General features: G+C 42.0%; 1 protein-coding gene and 1 pseudogene across 4 annotated transcripts in view; both read right to left on the bottom strand.

Annotated features, from left to right (window-relative positions):
* PCYT1A (phosphate cytidylyltransferase 1A, choline) overlaps positions 1–22,141 on the bottom strand; it is an 84,752-nt gene extending 62,611 nt beyond the window's left edge. The window contains exons 1-4 of one of the 4 annotated variants that reach the window (XM_045185809.3): positions 21,957–22,138; positions 18,907–19,040; positions 15,234–15,303; positions 5,494–5,574 (exon numbers count right to left, since the gene is read on the bottom strand). In XM_045185809.3, coding sequence (XP_045041744.1) covers positions 5,494–5,574; positions 15,234–15,303; positions 18,907–19,040; positions 21,957–22,087 — 416 coding nt within the window. In that variant the 5' untranslated portion in view covers positions 22,088–22,138. Of the gene's footprint in view, positions 1–5,493; positions 5,575–15,233; positions 15,304–18,906; positions 19,041–21,956 lie in introns of those variants that run through there. The other 3 variants (XM_024577938.3, XM_024577943.2, XM_024577939.3) reach the window with 3 other exon arrangements.
* On the bottom strand, positions 259–1,096 carry LOC112320500 (high mobility group protein B2 pseudogene; annotated as a pseudogene).
* Positions 22,142–27,795: the final 5,654 nt, after the last annotated feature.

Here is a 27,795-nt window from a genome sequence, read left to right on the forward strand (position 1 = left end):
GGGCTGCGGCATGCTACCCGCACTCTGCCTGCCCCGCTCTCCGCCACTCTGAGTCAGGCCCTCTAGGTTTATCTGCAAGAATGTGTGGCCGCAGGGTCTGCTAGTGCTCGGACTGCCTGTGCCGTTGGTCCCACACTCTGCCAGTCTCGGTCCCGCCACAGCTACGCGAGTCCTCTCCACCCCGGTGTCCGTCTCTGCCCCTCCTACCCGTCTAGATGAATGTTCATTTTTTATTTCCTTGGTGTTGTACCCCCTTGCCGTTCGATTCTCTGTCAGTTCTGGTTGTGCGAGGAGGCGCAGTGTGTCTACCTACGCCGCCATCTTGGTTCTCCCGAATTCACATTCTTAGCAAAACAATTGCCTGAGCACACACATACTCCACACTCATCATTACAGGATAGCCTCTTATTCTCCATCTTCATCCTCTTCCTCCTCCTCATCTTCTGGTTCGTTCTTCTTCTTTGAGCCTGTTGGCCTGCCAGGTCCCTTCTTTCCCACTTCACTTTTGCCTTCGGCACGGTATGCAGCAATATCCTTTTCGTACTTCTCCTTTAGCTTAGCTGCTTTTTGTTCATATGGTTGCTTATCTTTGGCTGACTGTTCAGACCACATTTCACCCAATTTTTTTGCAGTATCCCCAATGGATAAACCAGGGTGTTCACTTTTGATCTTTGGGCAATGTTCAGAGCAAAACAGGAAGAAGGCAGATGGAGGTCTTTTAGGAGCATTGGGATCTTTCTTCTTTCCCTTCTTATCACCTTTGGAAGGAACGTAATTTTTCATCTCCCTGTCGTAGTGAACTTTGTCACTCTTTGCCATATCTTCGAACTTTGACTTCTCCTTTGCAGACATGGTCTTCTATCTCTCTGAACACTTCCTGGAGAATTCGGAAAAGTTCACAGACGAGTCCGGGTGTTTCTTCTTGTGCTCTTCCCAGCAGGTCTGCACGAAGAAGGCATATGAGGACATCTTGCCCCTCGGCTTGTTGGGGTCGCCTTTAGCCATGGTGATGGATGGCGTCTACCTGGTGGTAGGTTTTCCTCAGCGTCCCACCAAGCAGCAGGCTCCTGCCTAGGCGCTTCCCTCGCTGGGCTCCGGCATGAACTGGTTTATCGGATGTTATGCTACCTTTAAATTCTCAGTTTGGCCATTCTCCTCTCCAGTTTTGGGGTAAGAAAAAATGTCAGTCAAAATAAAAAAACAATTTAAAAATGCAAACAATTTAAATTTCCAGTAGTATTAGATTGGTAGACGAAATTAGGGTATTTCTTGGCAATGAAATTTTATGCAGCTATTAAAGATTATTTTTTACAAAATAACTTCAAGAACATGAAAAGATGTTCACAATATATTAAGTTTAAAAAGTAATTACAAATGTTTTACATTTTTTATTAAATGTATATGTATGATTCATCAATAACATTGAGTGCTTACTTTGTGCCAGCCTCTGGCATAAGTGCTTAACATGTATTAACTCACTTAATCCTATAAGATAGATACTATTATTATATCCATTTAATAAACATAGAAACTGAGGATCAGAGAAATTAAATAAACTTGTCCAAGGTCATTCAAATAGTAACTGACAAAGCTTCACTTTGAATCTAGGCAATTTAGCTTCAAGTCTGTAGCAAAGGATATACAACCACCATATTACATTGGTTCATTTTTGAAAGCTTTAAAAAAAGTTTTACATAGATGAGCTCCCCTTAACCTCATATTTTACACATTCTTAAATCAAAAAAATTCTACCTATTTCCAAGCTTCAAAAGTAACAAAATGATATAAAGCTCATCTGCTTAATTGATCAATGAACAAGTATTTATTTAGAGTTCTGGCCAAGATGGAGGCATAGGTGGAAACCCTTAGCTTCCACACACAACCAAAAGGAGGATAACAACCAATCTAAAATCAATAAACAACCAGAAGTGCCAGAAAAATCAAACTGCATGGAACTCCGACAACAAAGGAATTAAAGAAACAGGTCTGGTTGGTCTGAAATGCTCACAGACCAACCAGACCGGTAAGACGGGTGGATGGAGACAACCTGCAGCAAGGCGGTGGACTCGGCGGGCAGCATGGGCTGAAAGGACCTGAGGTGAAGTGGCAGACCACATGGGCGGGGCTGGCTGAACAGGAAACTGACACTCAGAGCTGACTGTGGACTACAGCGGGGTCAGCGGGATAGGAGAAACTCCCATTCTCACACGAGGAGGATTCGTTGGAAAGTGGGGCAAGAGCCGAGCAGGGGAGCTGCATTGTTCCCTCTCTGGCCCCTTCCCCACAGGCAGCTCCACCACCCAGCAAGGAGGGTTGCCCTGCCCTGGTAAATACCTAAGGCCCGGCCTCCTAACAACTTAACAGGTGTGCCAAGACAAAGAAATATGGCCCAAATTAAAGAACAGAGCAAAACTCCAGAAAGAGAGCTAATAGATGAGGAGATAGCCAACCTCTCTGATGGAGAGTTCAAAGCCCTGGTAATCAAAATGCTCACAGAACTGACTGAGCTTGGTCACAAAATGAAAGAACAAATGAAGGCTACCCAAAGTGGAACAAAGCAAAATATTCAGGGAACCAATAGTGACAGGGAGGAAACCAGGAGTCAAATCAACGATTTGGACCAGGAGGAAGAAATAAACAGTCAACCAGAACAGAATGAAGAAACAAGAATTCAAAAAAATGAAGAGAAGCTTAGGAACCTCTGGGACAACTTGAAACATTCCAATATCCGAATTATTGGAGTGCCAGAAGGAGAAGAACAACAGCAAGAAATTGAAAACTTACCTGAACAAATAATGAAGGAAAACTTCCCCAATCTGGCAAAGGAAATAGACTTCCAGGAAGTCCAGGAACCTCAGAGAGTCTCAAACAAGTTGGACCCAAGGAAGCCCACACCAAAGCACATCATAATTACATTACCCAAGATTAAAGACAAAGAATCTTAAAAGCAGTAAGAGGAGAGGAAGGAGTTACCTACAAAGGAGTGCCCATATCAGCCGGCTATCAGCTGATTTCTCAAAAGGAAACTTACAGGCAAGAAGGGGCTCGCAAGAAGTATTCGAAGTCATGAAAGGCAAGGACCTACATCCAAGATTACTCTATTCAGGAAAGCTATCATTGAGAATGGAAGGGCAGGTAAAGTGTTTCTCAGATAAGGTCAAGTTAAAGGAGTTCATCATCACCAAGCCCTTATTATATGAAATGTTAAAGGGACTTATCTGAGAAATTGAAGATCAAAAACTATGAACAGTAAAATGATAACAAACTCACATCAACAAATGAAACTAAAAAAAAAGAAAAACAACAAAAACAAAAACTAAGCAACAATTAGAACAGGAACAGAATCAGAGAAATGGACATCACATGGAGGGTTCAGTGGGGAGGGGGAGGGGAGGAATAGGGGGAAAGGTACAGGGAATAAGAAGCATAATTGGTAGGCATAAAATACACAGGGAGAGGTCAAAAATAGTATAGGAAACAGAGAATTCAAAGAACTTACTGTACAACCCAAGGACATGAACTAAGGAGGGGGGAATGCTGGAGGGTTGGGGGGTGCAGGGTGGAGAGGGGGTAAGAGGGGAAAAATTGGGAAAACTGTAATAGCATAATCAAGAAAATATACCTTTAAAAAAACAAGTATTTATTTAGAAACTACCATATGTCCAGAAAGAGCAAAATCTGGATCTATCCTCAACTCTCCATTTAATTAGGTGAAAAAAATTAACACACATCAAAAGAGTAAAATAATGTAGAGTTGTGCTAATTTATATCTTATTCGGTTTAAAAGGGACTATAACACCTATCTAGTCCAAGCCTCCAAGTCCAAGTTGCACAGTATTTGGAATTAAATCTGTAGTAGTGCTACAGAAACTTAGGAGACTCTAAAAGGAGAAAGCCGAAGAAGTCTTCATTAAGAAAGTGGTACTTAAGCTGAGCACAACCAAGTGAAGACATAAATATAAACATGAATTTAACAGCCTTGGCCAGGTGGCTCAGTTGATCAGAGCCTCGTCCCATGCACCTAAAGGTTGTGGGTTTGATCCCCAGTCAGGGCAAATATCTAGGCTGCAGTCTCAATCCCCAGTTGGGGTGTGTATGGAAGGCAACCAATAAATATTTCTCTTTCACTTCGATATCTCTCTCTCTCTTTCTCTCCCCCTTCCTCTCTCTCTAAAATCAATAAATATGTATATCTTTGGGTGAAGATTAAAAAATTTTTATTTAACAAATATTTTTTGAGTATCATATATGAGCAACATGCTAGGTGCAAGTGATAAAGATGAACAAAACACAATTGTTGCCTTCAAACTGTGAACTCTTTACACCATTTTCCAATAAAAGGAACCAGAGGTACTTGGGAAAATGGCCAATTCCAGGTCTATAAATGTAGAAGATAAATCTGAAATATCTGGATCATATCAAAAACCCAAACTATTAAATATGTATATTTATATATACTTATAAAGTTTTGTCAAAATGACTTAGAAGAATATGATGGAACAGTCTGTAGCAGGTCAATGCTCCCTCTCAGATCAATTAAAAAAAACTGTATAAAATGAATCAGAGCTGCTGAAGCAAACAGGACTAGGGGAGTCAACATCCAAAGAGGTGAACTGCTTGGAGGAAAACTGATATTCTGCACCCTAGTTGTCCCCTAGTCCTGGTCTCCCCTAGTAGGGCATTTGCCAACTCTGGGTACATGGCTAGAGGCTAAGAATATGGGTTTTATCCAGGTAGAGGACCAATTACTGAAGGAAAAATAAACCATCAGGACTGCTGGCAGTCTTGCAGGGCTAGGGGGATAAAACTGGAGACTTGAAGGACCAAGCTCCCTGTAAAAAAGAAGAGAGCAGAACTGAGCCTTAACATTACGTGGAAGGTTTCTCCTCAAAATGTGCTGAACTCTGAAATTGCCTATGCAGGAACCTAAAAAACTAAGTGCGGTGGGCAAAATAATAGCCTCCCACCAAGTATGTCTATGTCCTAAACCCCAGAACCTAGGAATATGTTATAATACATGGCAAAAAGGGTTTTACATATATGATTGAGTTAAGGATCTTGGGATGGGGAGAGTATCCTGGATTATCCAGGTGGGTTCAATGTAATCACAAGGTCCTTACAAAAGAAAGAGGGAGACAGGTGGGTCAGAGTCAGAAAGATATTTGAAGATAGTATGCTGCTGGTTTTGAAGATGGAGGAAAGGTTGATGAGCAGAGATGCAGACAGCATCTAAAAGCTGGAATAAGCAAGAGAATGGATTCTCCACTAGAGCCTCCAGAAGGAATATAGCCCTGCCGACACCTTGATTTTAGTTCAATTAAACCCATTTTGGATTTATGATCTCCAGAACTGCAAAATAATATATTGTGCTGTTTTAAGCTACCTGGTTTGTAATCAGTTACAGCAGTAATAAGAAACTTAATACACTAAGGAAAAAGACTCTGAAATGAAGAGTAGTTTTACGCTGAGGAAACAAGGACTAAAAGTCAGTACTTGCTGGAGTGGGGTTCAAATGAATACTTCAGATTCTTGGTTGAGAGATCTGGAGAGTCATCTTCAAGAAAGAAGGGTGAACTGAAGAGAAAGAGAGAGCTTTATCAAAACTGGAATCAAACCTAAACTCAGCTCAGTATCTCATTGGATTAAGGTAAGCAGCCCCTACTCTATCTCACAGGTGGCAAACACGAGGCCTGCAGGCCGAATCCGGCCCTCCGCCTTGCTTTATCCCGCCCGGCACCTTGTTTCTACCCAGTGGCAGTGCCGAGCTCTCCCTTAACTGTTAAGGAGTAGTTATGTTTATTCAGTCTTAAAGTTACGTTCGGCCCTTTGAAGGCAACCTCAAGGCTGATGTGGTACCCCATGAAAATGAGTTTGACATCCCTGCATATGAATAACAAAGGAAATGATCAACTCTCTGAAAGAAAATAATGTTATCTGGAGGTTCTACAGTTTTTTTTAACACAATATCCAGGATTCAAATGAGGCATACCAAGAGATAGAGCCCTATGAGAGGTTATCAAGAAAAAAATAATCAGTGGAAACAGACACACACACGATCCAGACACTAGAATAGGCAGAAAACGACTAACATAACTGCTATGACCAAAATGTAAAAAGGGAGGATAGAGAAGAGATTAAAAAACAATTTCACCAGAAAATTGGAATCTATAAAAAAGATTTTAAATGGAAATTCTAGACCTGAAAAATATTGCATTGGCCAAAAAGTCTGTTACATTTTTTCCATGGCTCTACTAGTGCTTAGTTGTCTTGAACTTCATTTGAAACAATTTTTTTAGATTGTATTGTGACAGCTGTCATATCAGTGTGCATTTAAAAATAACATCAAAATTGGTGAATTTTTGTGCAGCCATTTTAACATTGAAAATGGAAAAAAACCATGCAACATTTTCAGCATATTATGATTTATTATTTCAAAAAGGTAAAAACACAATTGCAACTCAAAAAAAAGGACTTGTGCAGTGCATGGAGAAGGTGCTGGGACTGATCAAATGTGTCAAAAGTGGTTTGCCAAGTTTCTTGGTGCTATTGACAATTTTACCAAACAATTCTTTGCTGTGGGGCTGGAAGATGTTTAACAGCACCCCTGGCCACTACCCACTAGAAGCCAGTAGCAGGAGATAGCTGACATGCTCAAAATATCCAAATCAATAGTTACTGGTCAAAATGAAAAATGTGTCTTTTATTTATAGGAAAAACTATATGAAATTTTTGGCCAACCTAATATAATAACTGAAATTAAGAATTCAGTAAGTGGTTTAACAGCAGATTAGACACAACAGAAAAGAGGATTAGTCAACTAAAGGGTCAATAGAAAAATGTCCAAACTGAAGCACAAAAAAAAAAAAAAAAAATTTAGTCAAGAGCATAAGAGACATGTGGAATGCAATAAAAAAGATATAAATACATGTAATTGGAGTCTAAAGAGGAGAGCAGAGAGCAAAGAGTGGAAGTAATATTTTAAAAAGATAATGGCCACATCTAGCACCCAGATCTTAGTTTCTAAAGCCATTCTCCAACAAAATGAACTAGGGCTTCTTGGACATATGGCTGATTCTAGGCTGGAGCAGGGAATAAGTAATATGGAGCATCTTATAGTGCAAACAAGTAAGGGAGTGCTAAAAAAACCTCACAATAGTAGAGTATGTCAAAGGGACATAGGAGTCAACTGAAAGAGTTCAAATGGTCAAAGCTGGAATGATTTGAGCAATAAAATAAAGTAGTAGATTATAATCCATTACTGAATAAATAAATTAATTAAAAATAGACACATCTATGCTGAACAATTCCAAATAATTTATGTAAATGCCCTGCCTTCAAGGAGATAGATCATAACTCCCTGCTCTCTAAGTGTGGACTTCACATAGTAATTTAATCCAGTAGGAAAAGGGAAGAAAGAGTAGCTTTTCAGGGGATAATCTAATGAACATTACATCAGGCAGGTGATTGCAGTTAACATCAGTGGTAATACGTCATGCTGATAATAAGCACCATGACACGTTGAAAATAGCACTTTACTTTATCTCTGTGATCTTCCTCCCAAGGAATAATTAGCCCAGGGTAATCATGAGCAGACAAATCCCAATTGAAGGAAATTCTACAAATACCTAACCAGCACTTCTTAAAACTGTCAAAGTCATCAAAATCAAGGAGAGTTTGAGTAACTGCCATAACCAGGAGGAGCCTAAAGAGACATGAAATGTGCTATCCCAGATAAGATATTAGAAAAGAAAAGGACATTAGGTAAAAACTAAGAAACATGAATAAAGCATGAACTTCAGTTAATAATAATGCATCAATATAGGTTCATCAGTTGTGACAAATGTACCATTCCAATAATGTAGGGTGTTAATGATAGAGGAAAATAGATGTGGGGTGTATTATATGAGAACTCTCTGTACTATCTCTGCAACTTTTCTACAAATAAAATGATTATAAAATAAGAAGTTTGTTTTTAAAAATAAATGTTCTATAAAAAGACTGTGTAGGTAAAGTGGCCCCAAAGGGGCTGAGAGACCAAAGAATGAGACAGACGGGTCCGGGTTTTTAGTTAATGTGTTTACTGGGGAACTTACTTACAGAAAATACTTGTCTTGGCCAGCTGCAAAACAATCAAATCTCCATCTTTCCCCTCCTAGACCACCGTATTTCCTTTTTATTTTTTAAAATTTTTATGTATTGATTTTTTTTTGAGAGAGAGAATCATTGATGCATTGTTCCACTTATTTATGCATTCATTGGATGCTTCTTGTATGTGCCCTGACTGGAGATAGAACCCACAGCCTTGGTGTATTGGGAGAACACTCTAACCAAATAAGCTACCTGACCAGGCCCTAGACCACCATATTTCATCCCCACTCAGAGATAGACCTACATGTTCCAAAAGGACTGCATTGGTAGTCAGGGAGAACAAAGAAGCCAAATACCAGCAGACCCTGGTGCCAGGGTGAGCCAAGAAATAGATAACTTCTAGAGCTCCTTGCCACAGAGTAAGAAGTAACAGAAGCTCTGTGAGTAGCCTGAAACCTCTGGATACATTCCAGAGTACACCCAAGGGAAGGGGGGGAGGGGGGTCAAAGGTCCAGACTCATTCACTCAGAAGTTAAACAGATGGATTAGCTTCAAGATGGGAGTCAGGTCTGTCCACACACTAAGAATTTCCCCAAACTATACAAAAAATATTCAAGAAGCTCTGAGAACCCTAAGCTGAATGAATTAAAAGAAAATCATATACATCACAGGAAAATGACAATGAGAAAAACATTTTGATGTGGCTAGGAAAAAAAAAAAGACATATCACCTCCAAAGGAAGAGTAGTAAGAGTTACGGCTGACTTCTCTAAGGAAACAATGGAAACCAAAAGACAACATAATCACACCCTTTTCTACGGCTGACTTCTCTAAGGAAACAATGGAAACCAAAAGACAACATAATCACACCCTTTTCTAAATATATTTATTGATTATGCTATTACAGTTGTCCCATTTCCCCCCCTTCACTCCACTCCATCCTGCCCACTCCCTCCCTCCCATATTCTCCCCCTATAGTTCATGTCCATGGGTCATACTTATAAGTTCTTTGGCTTCTACATTTCCTATACTATTCTTACCCTCCCCCTGTCTATTTTCTACCTACCATTTATGCTACTTAGTCTCTGTACCTTTCCCCACTCTCTCACCCTCCTACTCCCCTGTTGATAACCCTCCTTGTGATTTCCATTTCTGTGGTTCTGTTCCTGTTCTAGTTGTTTGCTTAGTTTGCTTTTGTTTTTGTTTTAGGTGTGGTTGTTAATAACTGTGAGTTTGCTGTCATTTTTACTGTTCATATTTTTTATCTTCTCTTTCTTAGATAAATCCCTTTAACATTTCATATAATAAAGGCTTGGTGATGATGAACTCCTTGAACTTGACCTTATCTGAGAAGCACTTGATCTTCCCTTCCATTCTAAATGATAGCTTTGCTGGATACAGTGATCTTGGATGTAGGTCCTTGCCTTTCATGACTTGGAATACTTCTTGCCAGCCCCTTCTTGCCTGTAAGGTCTCTTTGGAGAAATCAGCAGACAGTCTTATGGCAACTCCTTTGTAGGTAACTGTGTCCTTTTCTTTTGCTGCTTCTAAGATTCTCTCCTTCTGTTTCATCTTGGCTAATGGAATTATGATGTGCCTTGGTGGGTTCCTCCTTGGGTCCAGCTTCTTTGGGACCCTCTGAGCTTCCTGGACTTCCTGGAAGTCTATTTTGTTTGCCAGATTAGGGAAGTTCTCCTTCATTATTTGTTCAAATAAGTTTTCAATTTTTTGTTCTTCCTCTTCTCCTTCTGGCACCCCTATAATTCGGATGTTGGAACGTTTCAAGATGTCCTGGAGGTTCCTAACCCTCTCCTCATTTTTCTGAATTCTTGTTGCTTCATTCTTTTCTGGTTGGATGTTTCTTTCTTCCTTCTGGTCCACACCATTGATTTGAGTCCCAGTTTCCTTCGCATCACTATTGGTTCCCTGTACATTTTCCTTTGTTTCCCTTAGCATGGCCTTCATTTTTTCATCTAATTTGTGACCAAATTCAACCAATTCTGTGAGCATCCTGATTACCAGTGTTTTGAACTGTGCATCTGATAGGTTGGCTATCTCTTTGTCACTTAGTTGTATTTTTTCTGGAGCTTTGATCTGTTCTTTCATTTGGGCCAATTTTTTTTTGTCTTGGCGCACCTGTTATGTAAAGAGGTGGAGCCTTAGGTGTTCACTGGGGTGGGGTAATGCTGGTCGCTGCACTGTGACACTGTATGTGGGGGAGGGGCCAAGAGGGAGCAATGGCTCTTGCTCCACTCTCTGCCGGATTTCAATCACTCCCTCTGCTACCCACATTCATACTGGGCCCCTCTGGTGCTGCTTCCTAAGTGGGTGGGCTTGTGCATGCCCCTAGAGGCCCCAGTGGGTCTCTCCAACGAACTCTCCTGTGAGGCTGGAAGTTTCTCCTGCTGCTGCCTCAACCCCCACAGGTGTTTTCAATCAGAGGTTTGAAGCTTCCGCCCCCTCGCTGGAGCCCTGGGTTGTGTGGTCTGTTTTGCTCCCCCCCGCCATTCCTCCCGATTTATCTAAGTGCGAATGTGGCGTCACAGTGTCTGCCAGCCACCACCTTGTGGGGTCTGCTAGCTGAAGCCTGGCCTGCCCCATTCCACAATCCGCCACCGCGCTGGGTCCACCAGCTGCTGCCTTGCCACTAGTCCTCTCCACCCCAGCCTGGCCGCCCGTCTCCGCCCCTCCTACCGGTCTGGATGAATGTTTCTTCTTTATCTCCTTTGTTGTCAGACTTCCATACAGTTCGATTTTCTGTCAGTTCTGGTTGTTTTTTGTTTTTAAGTTGTTGTTGTCCTTCTTTTGGTTGTGCAAGGAGGCACAGTGTGTCTACGTATGACTCCATCTTGGCCAGAAGCCATAATCACATCTTTAAAGTGCTGAAACATACCTTTCCTTCTATCTCTTTCCCTTAAGGAATGTAAACGTAGTACTGTGCCATCTTCAGTCATGCAGGTGAGGACACACCAGAGCAACAGACAGGAGAGTCTCTGTCCTCGACACCTGTGAGGCACCACAACAGGCTTGGACTCCTCTGGTGTGGGATGTTTTGAGAAGAAAAATAAACCTTATGTTTTGTGCTTTTTTTTTTTTAAAGGAAAAGAAATAAAAAGGATCAAGAGTTAACGTGAAGAAACTAGCAATGGCAAAAGATAGGACAATCTGAACCTCAATAAGGATAATAACCACAATGGATTTAAACATATCAAATATATTTAACAACATGGGTCCATAGATAGAAAAAAAACCTCACTATACTAGGGAACCAATTCATTATTCTGAAAATTAGTACACTTATCCTTCCTTTCCTATACAAACTATACCTCATTGCAATGAAATAGTTTAAAGAAAAGCGATTCTTAATAGAATTCCAGCTAATAATCAAAGAATAGTAGAACTAGAAGATCACCATTTTGTAACCTCTGATGAATACTGGATCTAGGACAGGCCGCTAAAACCATTAATGATAAAGCTGCTGGCGAACTTCATAACAGATGGATTTATGTGACAACATCTGAACTCCCTGGTCAATCTTAACAATTAAAACAAGAACAACCAGACATTTTGTGCCTCCTAACGAGATGCAATAGGATGTATACTCTACACCTAGGTAACAACCTTCCCCAAAGCCCAAACCTATGACTAAAACTCTAACTACTTAGATAGAAGAAACAGGAACAACACCATGGGAATACAATCAGCAATGTCAGAATGTAGGACTCTCTACAGGACAAACAACCCAATTTCTTCAACAAATAAATGTCAAGGTAAAAAGAAAGAGACAGAAACAGCAAAAAGAGGGAAATAAATGATATATTAAAAGAATTTAAGAGATATATCAACCAAATATAATGTGTGGACTTTGGATCCTGATTTGAACAAACTGTAAATATATACTGTATTTTTCGGACTATAAGACACACTCCCCACCACCCCCAAATATGGGAGGAAAATGGGGGTGCATCTTGTAGTCCAAATGTACCCTTACATTTACATTGGTGAAATATTATGTTATTTATGTTATTAAATATTTTACCACATTTTTTGCTTCAAAATTTTTTTTCCTATTTTCCTCCTCTAAAACCTAGGTGTGTCTTATAGTCCGAAAAATACGGTACAGATGTACACATACACACACATAGAGGACACATATATATAAAACAATTGGGGATATTTGAATGTGAACTGATATTTTATAATATTAAGGACTAACAATATTTTGATGTGATGCTATTTTATTATGTTAAAGGCTCTTTATATTTTAGAGATATATACTGTTGTATTTACAGATGAAATGGTATAATGACTGGAATTTGCTTCAGAATAATCTGATGGGGGCAGGGAGAGTAGGTGGGTGTATAAATGAAACAACATAGATATGTATTGATAACCTTTGAAGCTAAGCAATAGATCCACAGGAATTCCTTAGTCCCTAAACATTCACATATGTTTGAAGGTTTAGACAATCAAAATTTTAAAAGGGGGTGGGGTAGGCCTTGTGTTCCAAGTTTTAGAGTTGGGCCTGATCCCATTTAACCAAGCCAATTTAAAGGAGTTTATACTTGACAGGGTTTGAAATAAACTCTATATAGAGTTTGTGGAAAGAAAGTAAGGTGTACTCCTGGGAGACTGGTCTAGTATGCAAAATGAATTGTAGAGGAGAGAGACCAGAGTCAAGAAGTGCTGATAAGGGGCTGCTACATAATCCTGGAATCCAGATTACAGTGCACACAATGGGAGAGAGTAATGGCTAAATAAGGTAAAAGAAGAACCTTGGTGAGACTGTGAGAGACAAAGAAATTAAACTGACAAGCTGATTTAAGGAGAGGAAGGGAAAAGATATTTGGAACTCTTAACATTTTTGAGTCGGATGTGACAGAACAGTAAAGTATTTCTTAGTCTCTCTGTGGTGAGAAAATCTTCTGAAGCCTTTAAGAAGATGGTAGATGACACCACGGTGAAGAGTACTGTGCTGGGAGTCAGAAAGGTGGATTCTGTCTGTGACCCTGCCACCAGCCATATCTATAATTTCGAGCAAATCATGCTGAATCTCCCAAGTGTCATCATAAAATAGGGGGACTAGACACTACAAACTCTTGGGTTGGCCAAAAAGTTCATTTGATTTATTCTGTAAGATGGCTCCAGTAGTGCTTAGTTGTCTTTAACTTCATTTGAAACAATTTTGTTAGACTGTATTGTGACAGCTGTCATATCAGCATGGATTTTATAAAAAACTTATCAAAACAGGTGAGTTGTGCAGCCATATTAATATTAAATATGGAAGACAATATGCAACATTTTCAGCATATTATGTTTTATTATTTCAAGAAAGGTAAAAATGCAACTGAAACACAAAAAAAGATTTGTGAAGGTGCTATGATTAATCGAACTTGTCAAAAGTGGTTTGCGAAGTTTCATGCTGCAGATTTTTTGCTGGATGGTGCTCCATGGTCGGGTAGACCAGTTGAAGTCAATAGTGATCAAACTGAGACATTAATTGAGAACAGTCAACATTATACAATGCAGGAGAGAGCCGACATACTCAAAAATCCAAATCACTAAAGTTATTGGTGAAATGAAAAATGTGTCTTTTATTTTACAGAAAAAACTAAATGAACTTTTTGGTCAGCTCAGTATCTGTAGTCCCTTTCAAACCTAACTTTCTACACAGTGGGAATTCTCAGTGATAATATCTACAAGGTATTTTAAAAATTCATTCAACAAATATTTTAGTACTTTCTTACAAAATACTACCATGCAAGACACACTTTACAAATGGTAACAGCAGATTAATACTATGGCATAGGAAAAGACAAGAAGTACATATTTTGAACCTCACCAATACAGAAATCACAATCTGAGGTCATGAGAATGAATGAGCTCATTGAGAGAGCATATAGAAGAGCTGAAGAATAAGAATTGAGCCTTGAATAAAGCTGACAGCTGGAGATGTAGAGCATAAAGAGGAACCAGTGAAGGGAAGAGAATAATCAGTTACAAAAACAGGAAAGAAACAAGTTAGGTAAGTCTTGACATCAGGGCCAATAAAACCAAAGTGAATTTTAAGAAACAGAAGACCAGGCCAATACAAGAGCTAAGAAAGAGCTTTAGATTTGCTAATAAGGAGGTCTCAGACAATTTTAAAGGAATTAATTTTGGATAATGGTAGGACCAAAAACAAAGCAACAAGGAATATGGAAGGAAATGTATATACATAATCCCATACTTTCTTTGGGAACATATACAAGGTCTGTCCAGAAAAACTCCAGCTATTATTAATGTAACAAGAATGGTTTGCATGACATCGATGTAATCTGGCAGCCAAGGAGAACGCATTGGAATGTACGTGCGTGAACAATGACAACTTCACTGTACTAGTCAGTGGGGGTGGTAGATACCGTAAAGTGAGCATGTGTACTGTGTGGCTGTCATGTTCAAAATGACTGAGCAAATAGAGCAACGAATCTGCATCAAATTTCACATTAAGCTTAAACATTCCTCCACAGAAACTATTCAGATGATTCACAAGGCCACAGCTATGGGCAACTGGTGATTGGCAGCTTCATCACAACAACAGACCCACTCATTCATCACGTCTCATGCAGAGTTTTTTGGCAAAACATCAAATCACCCGGGTGACTTAGCCCCCCTACAGCCCAGATCTGGTGCACTACAACTTTTTGGCTTTTCCCAAAACTAAAATCACCTTTAAAAGGGAAGAGATTTCAGACCATCGATGAGATTCAGGAAAATATGACGGGGCAGCTGATGGCAATTGGGAGAACTGTGTGAGGTCCCAAGGTACCTACTTTGAAGAGGACTGAGGCGTCATTGTCCTACGTACAATGTCTCTTGTATCTTCTTCAATAAATGTCTCTGATTTTCATAGTACATGGCTGGGTACCTTCTGGACAGACAGTGTATACATAAACCCTAAAAGACTTAGTAGCCTGCAGACACTGTGCAAGTGAATTACCCCATGGAGCTCACTCAGACTGTGAACCTCACTGTTCAGTACCAGGACCTCTTGAGTTCACAGTTGCATTATGTTATACTGTCCTTTCCTCTCAATCTTGAAAAGACACAATCTTACTGAATCATCAAGAGGATAATAAAAACAAGAATGAAAAACTAACTACTCACAATACTCCTTCACCTCTTTGTTCTCCAATCACTACTTGCACCACCATTTTGTATCGGTCAAATCCCATTTCTAGAAAGAAAAAATTAGAAAGTTATCTATAAGCAAATATGTGGTAAAATTACTTAATGAAGGTGACTGAAAAAGAACATAAGCGTTCAGTCTATAAGCACTTACTGAGCATGACGATAAGCCTGAGAGTCAGAACTGAGGACAAATTCTAACTGTAAGCTTGCCAGTCAGTGTGCAACCTTAGACAAGCAAAATCCTGAAAATTCTCACTAACAACAAATCTGGAGAGAAGAAAATGAATGAGCATGCCCTATTCAACCTGTCAACCACAATAGAAAATATCAAATGGAAAATTCCATAAATAATACATAAGTTTTAAATTGTGAAACCATCTGAAAAGTGTGATGAAATCTCACACTGACCCACTCCATCCCGCCCAGGCCTTGAATCATTCCTTTGTCCAGGGTGTCCATACTGTAATCAGTGCCCGCCCATTAGTCACTTAGTAGCCGTCTCCGTCATCAGATCCACTGTAGAGCTCCTGCAGTGCTTGTGTGCACGTCACCCTTACTTCACCCAAATAATGGCCCAAAGCACAAAAGTAGTGACACTGGCAGTTTGGATATGCCAAAGAGAGGCTGTAAAGCACTTCCCTTAAGTGAAAGGTGAGTACAGCACAATATGACCTTTTGATAGAAAGATACCACGACATTCACATAACTTTCACTATAATATACTGTTATAAATGCTCTATTTTATTATTATTTATTTTTGTTAATCATACTATGCCTAATTTATAAATTAAACTTTATCCTAAGTATGTACGTATAGGAAAAAACATAGTATGGATAGATTTTAGTACTACCCATGGTTTCCGGAGTCCACAGGGGGTCGTAGAATATACCCCCACAGATAAGGGAAAGTCTCCTTATCTGTGGGGAAATATATCTGTGGACTGCATTGTCCAGGTTTATTACAATGAAAATGTATTGTTATTACAGAGACATTTCTTCTCTCCAAAAAATAATTTTTTTAAAGGACAGATAGAAAGACAGGACTTTTCTGATGGTATAACGTTTTTAATAAAAGAGAGACGGAGAAACAGATAAAGAATGGGAAGGAAAAGCACAAGATTTGCTCTGCACATGTCGAGTGTGGTACAAATGGAGGGCTGAGTAGGACAAGTAAGGATTCAGCTGGAAAGACTGACTGAGGTCAGATTGAAAGGGTGCTGATGACAAGCTGAAGAACTGATACCTTGATACGAAAACAACCAAGGACTTTTTGGGGGAAGGAGCTCCAGTACTTCCTGGATTTTCTGCATACCTGTGTTTCCTGAATAGTGTGGTTTCATACAATGTCTTATTTCAAATCTTTACTCTTTCCCACCATCTGCAAAAACCTATATGAGAAGTTACCAAATAATTGAGAAGACTAGACATTAAAGAAAAATGTGTCTTTAAAAGAATGCACATTTGGGGAGAACCAAGATGGCAGCGTAGGTAGACACACTGCACCTCCTCGCACAACCAGAACTGACAGAGAATCGAAAGGCAAGGGGGTACGACACCAAGGAAATAAAAAATAAACATTCATCTAGACCAGTAGGAGGGGCAGAGACAGGCACCGGGGTGGAGAGGACTCGCGTAGCTGTGGCGGGACCGAGACTGGCAGATTGTGGGACAAACCGCAGGTAGTCCGAGCACTAGCAGACCCTGCGGCCACACATTCCTACAGATAAACCCAGAGGGCCGGACTCAGAGTGGCAGACAACGGGGCAGGCAGAGCAGTGGGTAGCACCACGCGGCCCCACATTCCCCCATAGATAAACCGGACGAACGGCGGGGAGCGAAGCAGACCACGCAACCCAGGGCTCCAGCTCAGGGAAATAAAGCCTCAAACCTCTGATTGAAAACGCCCGTGGGGGTTGGGGCAGCAGCAGGAGAGACTCCCAGCCTCACAGGAGAGGTCATTGGAGAGACCCACGGGGCTTAGAGTGTGCACAGGCCCACCCACTCCGGAACCAGCACCAGAGGGGCCCAGTTTGATTGTGGGTAGCGGAGTGAGAGATTGAAATCCGGAGGAGACTGAAGCGGGCGCCATTGCTCCCTCTGGGCCCCTCCCTCATGTACAGCGTCACAGTGCAGCGACCAGCTTTACCCCGCCCCAGTGAACACCTAAGGCTCTGCCCCCTAAAGTAACAGACGCGCCAAGACAACAACAACAAAAAAAATGGCCCAAATGACAGAACACTTCAAAGCTCCAGAAAAAATACAACTAAGCGAGGAAGAGATAGCCAACCTATCAGATGCACAGTTCAAAACACTGGTTATCAAGATGCTCACAGAATTGGTTGAATCTGTTCGAAAAGTAGATGAAAAAATGAAGCCTATGCTAAGAGAAACAAAGGAAAATGTACAGGGAACCAATAGTGATGCGAAGGAAACTGGGACTCAAATCAATGGTGTGGACCAGAAGGAAGGAAAAAACATCCAACCAGAAAAGAATGAAGAAACAAGAACTCGGAAAAATGAGGAGAGGCTTAGGAACCTCCAGGACATCTTGAAACGTTCCAACATCCGAATTATAGGGGTGCCAGAAGGAGAAGAGGAAGAACAAAAAATTGAAAACTTATTTGAACAAATAATGAAGGAGAACTTCCCTAATCTGGCAAAGGAAACAGACTTCCAGGAAGTCCAGGAAGTTCAGAGAGTCCCAAAGAAGCTGGACCCAAGGAGGAACACACCAAGGCACATCATAATTACATTACCCAAGATTAAATGCAAGGACCTACATCCAAGATTACTGTATCCAGCAAAGCTATCATTTAGAATGGAAGGGAAGATCAAGTGCTTCTCAGATAAGGTCAAGTTAAAGAAGTTCATCATCACCAAGCCCTTATTATATGAAATGTTAAAGGGAGTTACCTAAGAAAAAGAAGATCAAAAATAGGAACAGTAAAAATGACAGCAAACTCACAGTTATTAACGACCACACCTAAAACCAAAACAAGAGCAAACTAGGCAAACAACTAGAACAGGAACAGAACCATAGAGATGGAGATCACATGGAGGGTTGTCAATAGGGGAGTGGGAGGGGGAGGGGGGGGAAGGTACAGAGAATAAGTAGCATAGATGATAGGTGGAAAATAGACAGGGGGAGGGTAAAAATAGTGTAGGAACTGTAGAAGCCAAAGAACTTATAAGTATGACCCATGGACATGAACTATAGGGGGGGAATGTGGGAGGGAGGGGGTGGGTAGGATGGAGTGGAGTGGGGGGGGGGAATGGGATAACTGTAATAGCATAATCAATAAATATATTTTTAAAAAAAAAAGAATGCTCATTTATGTCCCTTGTTTAAAGATGGAGAAGGAGCCCTGGCTGGTGTGGCAGTGGATAGAGCACCTGCCTGAGAACCAAAGGATCACCGGTTCTATTCCCAATCAGGGCACATGCCTGGGTTGCAGGCTGGGTCCCCACTGGGGTCACGTGAGAAGCAACCACACATCGATGTTTCTCCCCCTCTCTTTCTCCCTCCCCTCCCCTCTCTGTCTGAAATAAATAAATAAATATTTTTTAAAAAAACACTGGGGAAGGAGACAAATGGGTAAAACTGAACATTTGAAAGGAACAAGTCATTTCTAATTATCACTATTATTACCTTTTAATTTATCTTTAATATTTTCTGATAAACGTTTTGTGAGCTGAGGCATTTCTTCTGGAGAGTATTCAGCATTTGCCAGTTCTTCCTTGAGCACAGCATGGATACAGTCTTTAACCACAGAGGGTCTGAACCTGAATGAAACAGTTTGAAACATCTAATTAGTTACCTACAAAACTCCCACTTACCTTCACAGTTCAAATTCCTCCAGCTCTTTGTCATTAGAACCATTTAATCCTTCTTTTTCATATTATTATAAAAGTAATAAAAAAAAAAACCAAGTTAAGAAAACAAATCTTATCTCTTCCCTGAACTTCATGTCACATATTCCAACATATATTCCACCTGGATATCTAGTAGGCAACTCAAAGTTGATACATTCAACACTGAGCTTTTGATTGTCTCCTTTCCCCAACCCGGATCCTCCTGCAGTCACCTCCATCTCAGTCAGTGGTAACTCCATTCTCCCAGGTGCTCAAGCCAAAAACTTTGATATCAGTCATGTTGCCTTTCTCTCTCACAGCCCATATCCCATTCGTGAGCAAATCTTATCCGTTCTACCTTCAAAATAATCTAAAAGTCAATCATTCTCATACCCAACCCCTATGACCTTGCTCCATGCTACCATTACTGCTTGCCTGGACTACAATGGCATCCTAACAAGTCTCTGTATCTGCCTTTGTCCCCAAATCCCATTCCCAGCACAGCAAACGGACTGGTCCCATTAAAATATATGTCGGATCATGACACTCCTCTATGCAAAATACCCCACGTAGTTCCTGCATCACTCAGAGTAAAAGCAATACCCTAACTGTGATTCGCAAGTCCCATTTGACCCACCCTACCAAACTCTCTGCCCTTGTTTCCTACTTTGCCCCTAGTTCTCTCCACTTGGGCCCCACAGGCCTTCACTATGTTCTTTAACCACGCCGGGCATGCAAACTTCAGTGCTTCTGCACTTACTGCCAACCTCTGCCTGAACCTGTTTCCCCTTTTATGCATAGTGAGCTTCCTCACTTCTTTCAAGTTTTTATACAAGTCGCTTTTCCTAGGCACCCTCTCTAAAATTTCAAACCACCCTCTTACCATATCACTTTATATCTCCTTTATTACTATCTGATACATAGTGTGGTCCACTTATATTGTTCATTGTCCTTTTTCCTAGCTAAGCCATAAACTCAAAGAGGACAGGGATCCCTATTTCTTAGAACAGCACTCAGCGCACAGTAGACAATAAATTTTTTTGAAGAAATAGATAACTGAATAAATGCATAGAAAAAAACCTTCCCTAATTTCACCAACCTAAGAATGCCATTAACATTTTCATTGTATTCCTCACATGTTATAATACTAACTTCCTTTTCTGGGATATATATTCTAAAGATGATTTGTCTATCATGTGCCAGGTCACCAGAATGTTTCACGTTTTTTGAGTTAATAATGTGGTTTAATATTTGGTAGTACTAGTGGTCCCTTATTACATTTTAACAGTATTTTCTTTGGTCTCTTGCCTGTTATATTCTCACAGATGAACTTCAGGATCATTGACAAACTTGCAGGATTTGATATGTTCAAAATGTGGCCTACCTATTAATAAACATACTTTATCTGGCTCTTCCTTTAAGCCTTTTCATTCTCAGTAAATGTTAAAAGTTTTTTTTCAAACATGTCATAAATAGGATTATTCTCACATTAATACATATTTTTCGTGAATCATGCTCTGTACTGTTTTACAGCAAAAACACAGGCAAATGACACTATGCATTTAGAATCTTTTACAAAGATAATGAACGTATCTTTTTTTTTTAATGTCCATTCTACCCATCAGAAAACTGCTGTGTGAAATGCTTGATCACATTATAACCAAAAGTCCTGGCTTTAGGTACTTGCCAAGCATCTGATCCAGCGATCTGGTTTCAAGAAACATAGGAGGGGCTTGGGAAATCTTTTACTCTATTTTTTTTTTCATCTCATGGAAATGAAGTTAGTGATGTATCCCTGCGGCCCAGCAGACTGCCCTCTGCACTCTTCTGTGTGCTTTAATTCTGGGAAGCTATGAGGGTGGCAGGCCAAGGACTTCCACATATGGGGGTGGGACACAAACTTATTTATTAAAAAATTGTATATTTATTCCTACATGTTTAAACTTCGGTCACCTTCAAAGTACTCTCTCTCCATTTGGTGCAATACACCTACCAACACATCTTTCGGACAACTCAAAACAGTTCTTGAACTCATCGATTTTGATGCCTTTTTGTGCTTCTGCCACTTTTTGTTTCACCTCTTCCACATCAGCAAAACATTTCCCTTTGAGGAATTTTGTCATCAGGGGAAACAAAAAAAAGGTCACTTGGGGTAAGATCAGGTGAATAGGGAGGACAGGGCACATGGGTCACACTGTTTTTGGTGAAAAACAAACAAATGAACACTCAGCGCTGATGTGGACAGGTGCGCTTATAAATCACCCATCATAAAATGGGCAAATGGTTGAGTCTTCAAAAATAATTCACTGAAGCCAAACACAGCATCTCATAACAGTGCCAGTTGGTACACTGATGAAGATGGGTTCCTAGGACACCCACCTGGCAGGGAGGTGGGGCGGGGGAAGCCTGTACTGCAATGGGCACACCCTCCATAAGATAATTCCGGTTTGGGGGGGTGGGTCTCTACCCCTACAGAGGAGTAAGTTGTTCCGGCACATGTATGCACACAGCAACCTTCAAAAACTTGTTTTCTGCTCCTCTCCCTTCCATCCATTCTCCTTTCCACTGTGCCCACATCTTGGGTCTCCTAGGCCGAACCAACCACCCTCACTCGCTGCGCTCTAACACTGCAAGGACAGGTAGGGTCCTCTGCTGCCCCCCAGCTGAAGCCCAAGAAGGACAGTGCCCCTCTCCCCGCGACTCGCCCCTAATTCTTCAGCCCTCTCCCGCCCCCCGCCCGGTCTGCGGCTCCGGTGGGGACCTTCCCGACACCCAGGCTTCCAGGCGGGCTCTGCCAGCCTGGCCCACTCTCGCAAGTCGCCCCACCACAACCCGTCTTCTACCCGCCTTTGCTGGAAAATGGGCCTCAGAATATAGGTGTTCTCGGACTCCCCAGAATTCTTTTCCGTCTCAGGCAACCCGTCTACTGCAGAGAAGGATGCGCCTACAGCGAAGGACGTTTGAGGTACCGAAGCCATGGCCAAGGCTTCTAGGCCTGGTGTATCTCGCGAGGAAGCCCTGGCGCGTCGGAAACCGTCGCCAGGGCAACAGGGCCGCCCTTGGCCAGGACTTGACGCGTGCGCACCACTGCTGGGCAGGAACTGGCCCAGCGGGAGGGACTAACTTCGGCAGAAATTCATGTAGTTCTGTCTGGCTTGCAAAATACTTTAATACGCATTAGCTCTTATTAACCACGCTACTGGCTGAAGTAATTGATACGGAACATGAGGTCCATTGACGTCCAAGAACACACAGCTAGAGAGCGGCAGGTCCCTGTCTGTAATTAAAATCTTCAAATTGTGACCTGAGGGCCAAATGCAGCCTTCATCTTGTTTTGTACGACTCGTGAACACGTTTTATATTTTTAAGTGATTAAAGAAAGTCAAAAGGAAAATGTTTCATGGCTGGTGAAAATTACAGGAAATTAAAATGTCAATATCCGTAAATAAAGGGGTTTCTTTTTAAAGATTTTATTTATTTTTAGAGAGAGGGGAAAGGAAGGAGAGAGAGAGAGAGAAACATCAATATGTGGTTGCCTCTCATGTGCCCCCTACTGGGGACCTGGCCTGCAACTCAGGCATGTGCCCTAGACTGGGAATGGAGCCTGCAACCCTTTGGTTCCCAGGCCCAGGCTCAATCCACTGAGCTACGCCAGCCAGGGCGTAAATAAAGTTTTATTGTAACATAACTATGCTCACATATTCTCTATGCCTGCTTTTGCTCTATATTGGCAGAATTGACTCGTTGCAACAGAGGCCTTCTGGCTCTCAAAGTCTAAAATATTATCTGGCCCTTACAGAAAAAATGTTCAGGGCCCTGCTCTAATCCATAACTGCCAACCTGCAATTTCCCCAGCCTCACCCACACCTCCAACTCCAGTGCAAAAATCAGAAGGAGCATACTTAGGGTGCATTCCCTGCTAATAAGCACCAGTCTCTGGTCCTGTTTTACAAGGCTGTAGTATCCTGGCCTCTACCAGCTTCAAAAACTAAGAAGAGAAATTCCCCCAATATTCATCCAAGCTTCCTTTGAAAATGTGTAACCTACTGGTGGGATCAACAACTTAAAAAACGTGCTACTATAACATGCAAAGGGGGTAGTTTCTATAAAAGCACACTTTTGCAAGTTCCACCAGAAGCCAAATAATTTTACTATTCCACGTTTTGTTTTATAAAGTTTTTTCTTGTTCATGTTGCCTACATTGGTCTCCCAGACTCCAATAAGCTCACCTCACCCTCACCTTCCCAGTCCACCTTTCGCATTGCCCCCAATGGCTTTCCTTTGTCACTGGTCTGCGTGAAATCTTGTGATGGCTTCCTGTGGCTGCCCCACCCGAATTCACACTTTTTTGCTTGCAGATAAGACCCTTCGTGATCTGGCTGGGTTGTTGAACCTTCCTCCTGGCACTGACCAGCAGAGTGGAGTTTGTGCAAGGGCCACAGGGCCAGGTGTGCACCTAGCACCAGCTCAATGCTGCCTTAATCATGCCCTCTTTGCTTCCCCTTGATTCAGCAGCACCAGCCCCATCTCAGGCTGGGTCATCAATTTACAGACCAGCCTGGTCCCTGCCTGGTATAGAAGTCCAATGTCTCCCAGGGGCAGATAGTGTCTTTTCACCTGGCTGTTTCACCTGCCTTAAGAAATCATACCCCTATGATGCAGACTTTTTCTCACCTTTAATGAGTTCTTCATCTCTGTTTCTCTCACCCTATCTACTACAGTTCAACTGAAAACACAGAAGAGCTGGTGCATAATTCAATTCAATAAACATTTTTATGCCATCTGTACTAGGCACTGGAAATACAAAAATGAATAAAACCTAGGCCTTTCCCTAAAGAGTGAACAGATTTGGCTGGGAACAGTGGGCTAAACTAATGATTTTTAAATGGAGGGCCACTTGCTATAATAGAAAGCTGAAGGACAAGCCTATTCCAAAGATGGGCCTACTCTTCTCTGAGCAGGATTACAAACAAAACAACATTTTCTTCATTCCTGGATGATGTTTAAAAAGGCATGTACATGGTAAGGAACAGACATCTTTTCTTCTTAAAATGTTTATTTAACACTGTCCTGATAAACAGATTAGCATCAGCCTCTCTGCCCAAAGCTTGGTTGGAAGTCAAGCCAAGAGCCAGATGTACATTTTGTTTGGGGAGAAAAAACCAAGGTGAAAGCCCATTCTGAGGGTGAGATGGTCCTGGGATGTAGGCAGAAGGAGGGGGATGCAGATGTCTTCCAGAATCTCACAGAGGGCAGCCATGTGTAGAGGTCTAGGGGGCTCATGGTAGACTGATTGCAGAACCCCCTCTCCTCTGCTGTCATCTTCTTTCCTTATTGCTTCTCCAAGGTCCTTCTCCCTCTTCACCACAGCCCTTCACAATCACAGTAAGTTAAATTGTGAAGAGAGAAGGTAAGTGAGCTGTTCTAGCTCTAGATTCAAGGACATTGAACCCCTCACCTGGTGGGATTGGAGAAGGGGCTGTGAGATTTACTCCCAGACTTCTGTTTTTGATCTTGTACACTTTGAAATCTGTGAGTGTCAGCAGCCAACTGTAGGAAGATCTACCCTAAATGTGCAGAATCTGAAGGAGAGAACAATTGGCCTATCAGAAGCAGAGGTTGCAGACATTGTCTTTTGAAGTCCCGTTAAGGTCTACAATAACATCAGTCTGAGGTTCCTGAAAGGATGGAAGAGGCTCAGGCAACAGACAACTCTTCACTGTGAATTGTCTTAGTGCCAAAGACTGATGTTTCTCACCTCAGTGTTCTGCTGAGCCATCAGAATAGACCTGAGCCAGGATGGGGACTGTGAACCTGGCATGTGTGTGTGCATGAATATGTATATGTGTGCCTAACGTGTCCAAACCTAGACACAAATTATCTTTAAATTCTCCATTAAGTAGGTGGGGGGCTCAGTACCTTTCCCCTGCAGGAGAAGCTCCTATGAATCAGGCACATCCTAACCATAACCCTGAAACTAAATCAACCAACAGGGAACTATGAGACAGACACAGGCAATTCTTCTTGGATGCTATATGTGGATATATGATAGGGTGTCTGGACCTCAGGACACCCTATCTTCTCAATAGACTGTTGGGAACCACCCTGCCTGGTTTCAGAAACTGTAACCCCCATGGCTAAGGCTGAGTGAGAGACCTTGGGACCATAAGCCACTACAGAGACAAAGCTTATCTCCCTGGCAGGGGCACCTCCTCTGCCCCTTTTACTTCACCTGCCTAGCCCTGGGCGGATGACCGGTTAGCCAATGACAGGTAGGATTCCTCAAGGGAGGGACAACCTAAGACAGGCATGGTCACGAAAGGGCCCTCAGGGAAGGACTTGGGGGGCTATAGAAAAAGGGGGTGATGGAACCTTGCCCTTTGGCTTTGACATAGCCTGACTCCTCATTCTGTCTGCAAGGAGTCTCTAAATCTCTTGGCTGCCTTACTTCCCCTGACTGACTTAAGCCTGAAACAGTGCTGAAGGGCAGTGCAGTCCTGGGCAGGAATGGGTGGTTCCCCTAGGTGATCAGGCCTAAGAAAGAATGCATAAAGTCCTGTGAAACCTGCTTTGCTAAGAATGCTCTCAGTTTTCTGATAAGGGTCCAAGCATGAAATGAGTTTGTTTCCCAAAGTTTTATGGCCCTTTAGCTAACTGATCCTGATGCAGAATAAGCCCTCAATAGTTCTTTGAATGTTATCTATTGTTTGATCATTACTGCCTGACAATGATTGGTGAGCTTTACCTGTATTCCTGTGCAAATTTAACCCAATAAAAGCCTATTGAGGAAAAGGCTCCTGGCCCTTCTCCTTTGAGAGATCGGCCACCTTTCCTCCCCAAGCAGATCATGTCTTGGTAGACTTATTCTCGTCTGTGGCAAATGGGGTGGGCGGGGGGACCCTGCAGGCAGACCGCCCCCCCACCATAGGCTATGCCTTTTTCTGTCCCTGATAGTTCTGTCTGTCCACTTTCCCCACCCTGGGCAGGTCTGTTGAGCTATCAGCTCCAGATAGGAAAGGGTGAGATGGTGTTTAGAGTGACCTGACTTCTACAAGCTCTGCTTGCTTGGCTGTCTGAAGACAGAACCATGCTCCTCAGTCCTGCTGAGTAGCCCCAAGAACAGAGGAATTGGTGTGTTCTGGAGCCCTCTGGTGCTTCAGCACCTCCTCGCTGACCTGGGATAGTGCTGGCATGGAGCTGGGATCCAAGGGACTATGGAATAGATACAGCAGCATCTGGGCCTTCACATTCCCTTCCAGGCTTGGTCTACTCTGTGGCCTCAGAGCCTGGGGTTCTCTGACTCATTTCTTGGACCTACCTACTATCTCTTCTTTCGAGTGTATCCATCTTCCTGGGTCTTCCCAGGATACTTCTGCCTCCTTCATTCTTTTCCCTGCCCATCAAACCTTCCCACCAGGGTCTCCTTCATCCCACTTCTGACTCTACTCATTATCCAGCACCACACCTGACCAAAGGTCCTAATATGGGAGAAATGGAGGTCCTCTGCTTTCCCTGTTCCACATTAGAAGCAGCTGTGATATCCTAGTCCTTCACGTACCCCATCCCATGTCTCTCCCCCACCTCCCAGGCTTTTGAATGTGCTGATTCCTCTGCTGGGAAACCCCTCCTCCCTTTGCTTGAATCAGCTCAGAGACAACTGAAGCCTTCCTTGATCTCTCACAGATCCTTTCCTTGGAGGTTCATTGTTCCTCTGAGCTCTCATTGTACCCTGCGTTGACCTCTAACGTGGCCCTTACCATATAACATTTAAATTATTGGTACGTGTTTGTTTCCCTACCCTGACCATGAGCTCTTCAAGGACAGGGAAAAGTCCAAGGTCAAGGGCCATATATTAATCATCTTTGGATCCTCAGCACACAGAGCAATGAATACCAGGCACACAGTAGATACTCAATGCATACCACTTAATGAACTGCACTGAACACTAATAAAAAGAACACTGGTGGATTAATCAGCTCAGGGTGCTGTAACTACAGGCTGGGTCACTTAAACAACAAAAATTTATTTTCTGGAGGCTGAGAGTTCAAGAGCAAAGTTTCAAAAAGGTTAGTGTCTACTGAGGCCTTTCTCCTTGACTTACAGATGGCAACTGTCTGGCTATATCCTCATGTGTCCTTTCCCTCTGTGCTTGGTATCGCATCCTCTTCTTATAAGAATGTCACCCCTACTGGATTATGGACCTTCCCTTATGACCTCATTTAATCTTAGGTAGCTCCTCAAAGGTCCTATCTCCAAATAAAATCACATTGGGGGTTAAGGCTTCAACCTGTGAATTTGGGGGGGCACAGAGTTTAGTTCAAAACAACTGGTGAACTTGAATTTAGAAGATAGGAGCTCAGGTACTGGCTTTACCTGAACCTAGTCAAGATTTTGGGCAGCAAGTCCACCATCCTCTAGGAGCTCTAACTTTTTCTGTTACATGTAGCAAATTTTATGGGGTTCTTGAGAGGCTGAAGTGAGATCATGGCTGGAGAACATTTTATGGACTGTGAGCTCTTGCACAATAATAATGACAAGTATTCCTCCTCTTAATATATCATCTTGCGGTTTACAACATGATTTAAAATGCATTACAACATACATGCAAGGAATTATTATTGTTATTATTACTACAGGAATACCTAAAAGGGAAGTTTGTTTATGATTCATACCCATGAATCCTAGT

The sequence above is a fragment of the Desmodus rotundus genome, chromosome 2 (assembly GCF_022682495.2).
Source record: "Desmodus rotundus isolate HL8 chromosome 2, HLdesRot8A.1, whole genome shotgun sequence".
In the NCBI taxonomy this organism is placed as follows: Eukaryota; Metazoa; Chordata; class Mammalia; order Chiroptera; family Phyllostomidae; genus Desmodus; species Desmodus rotundus.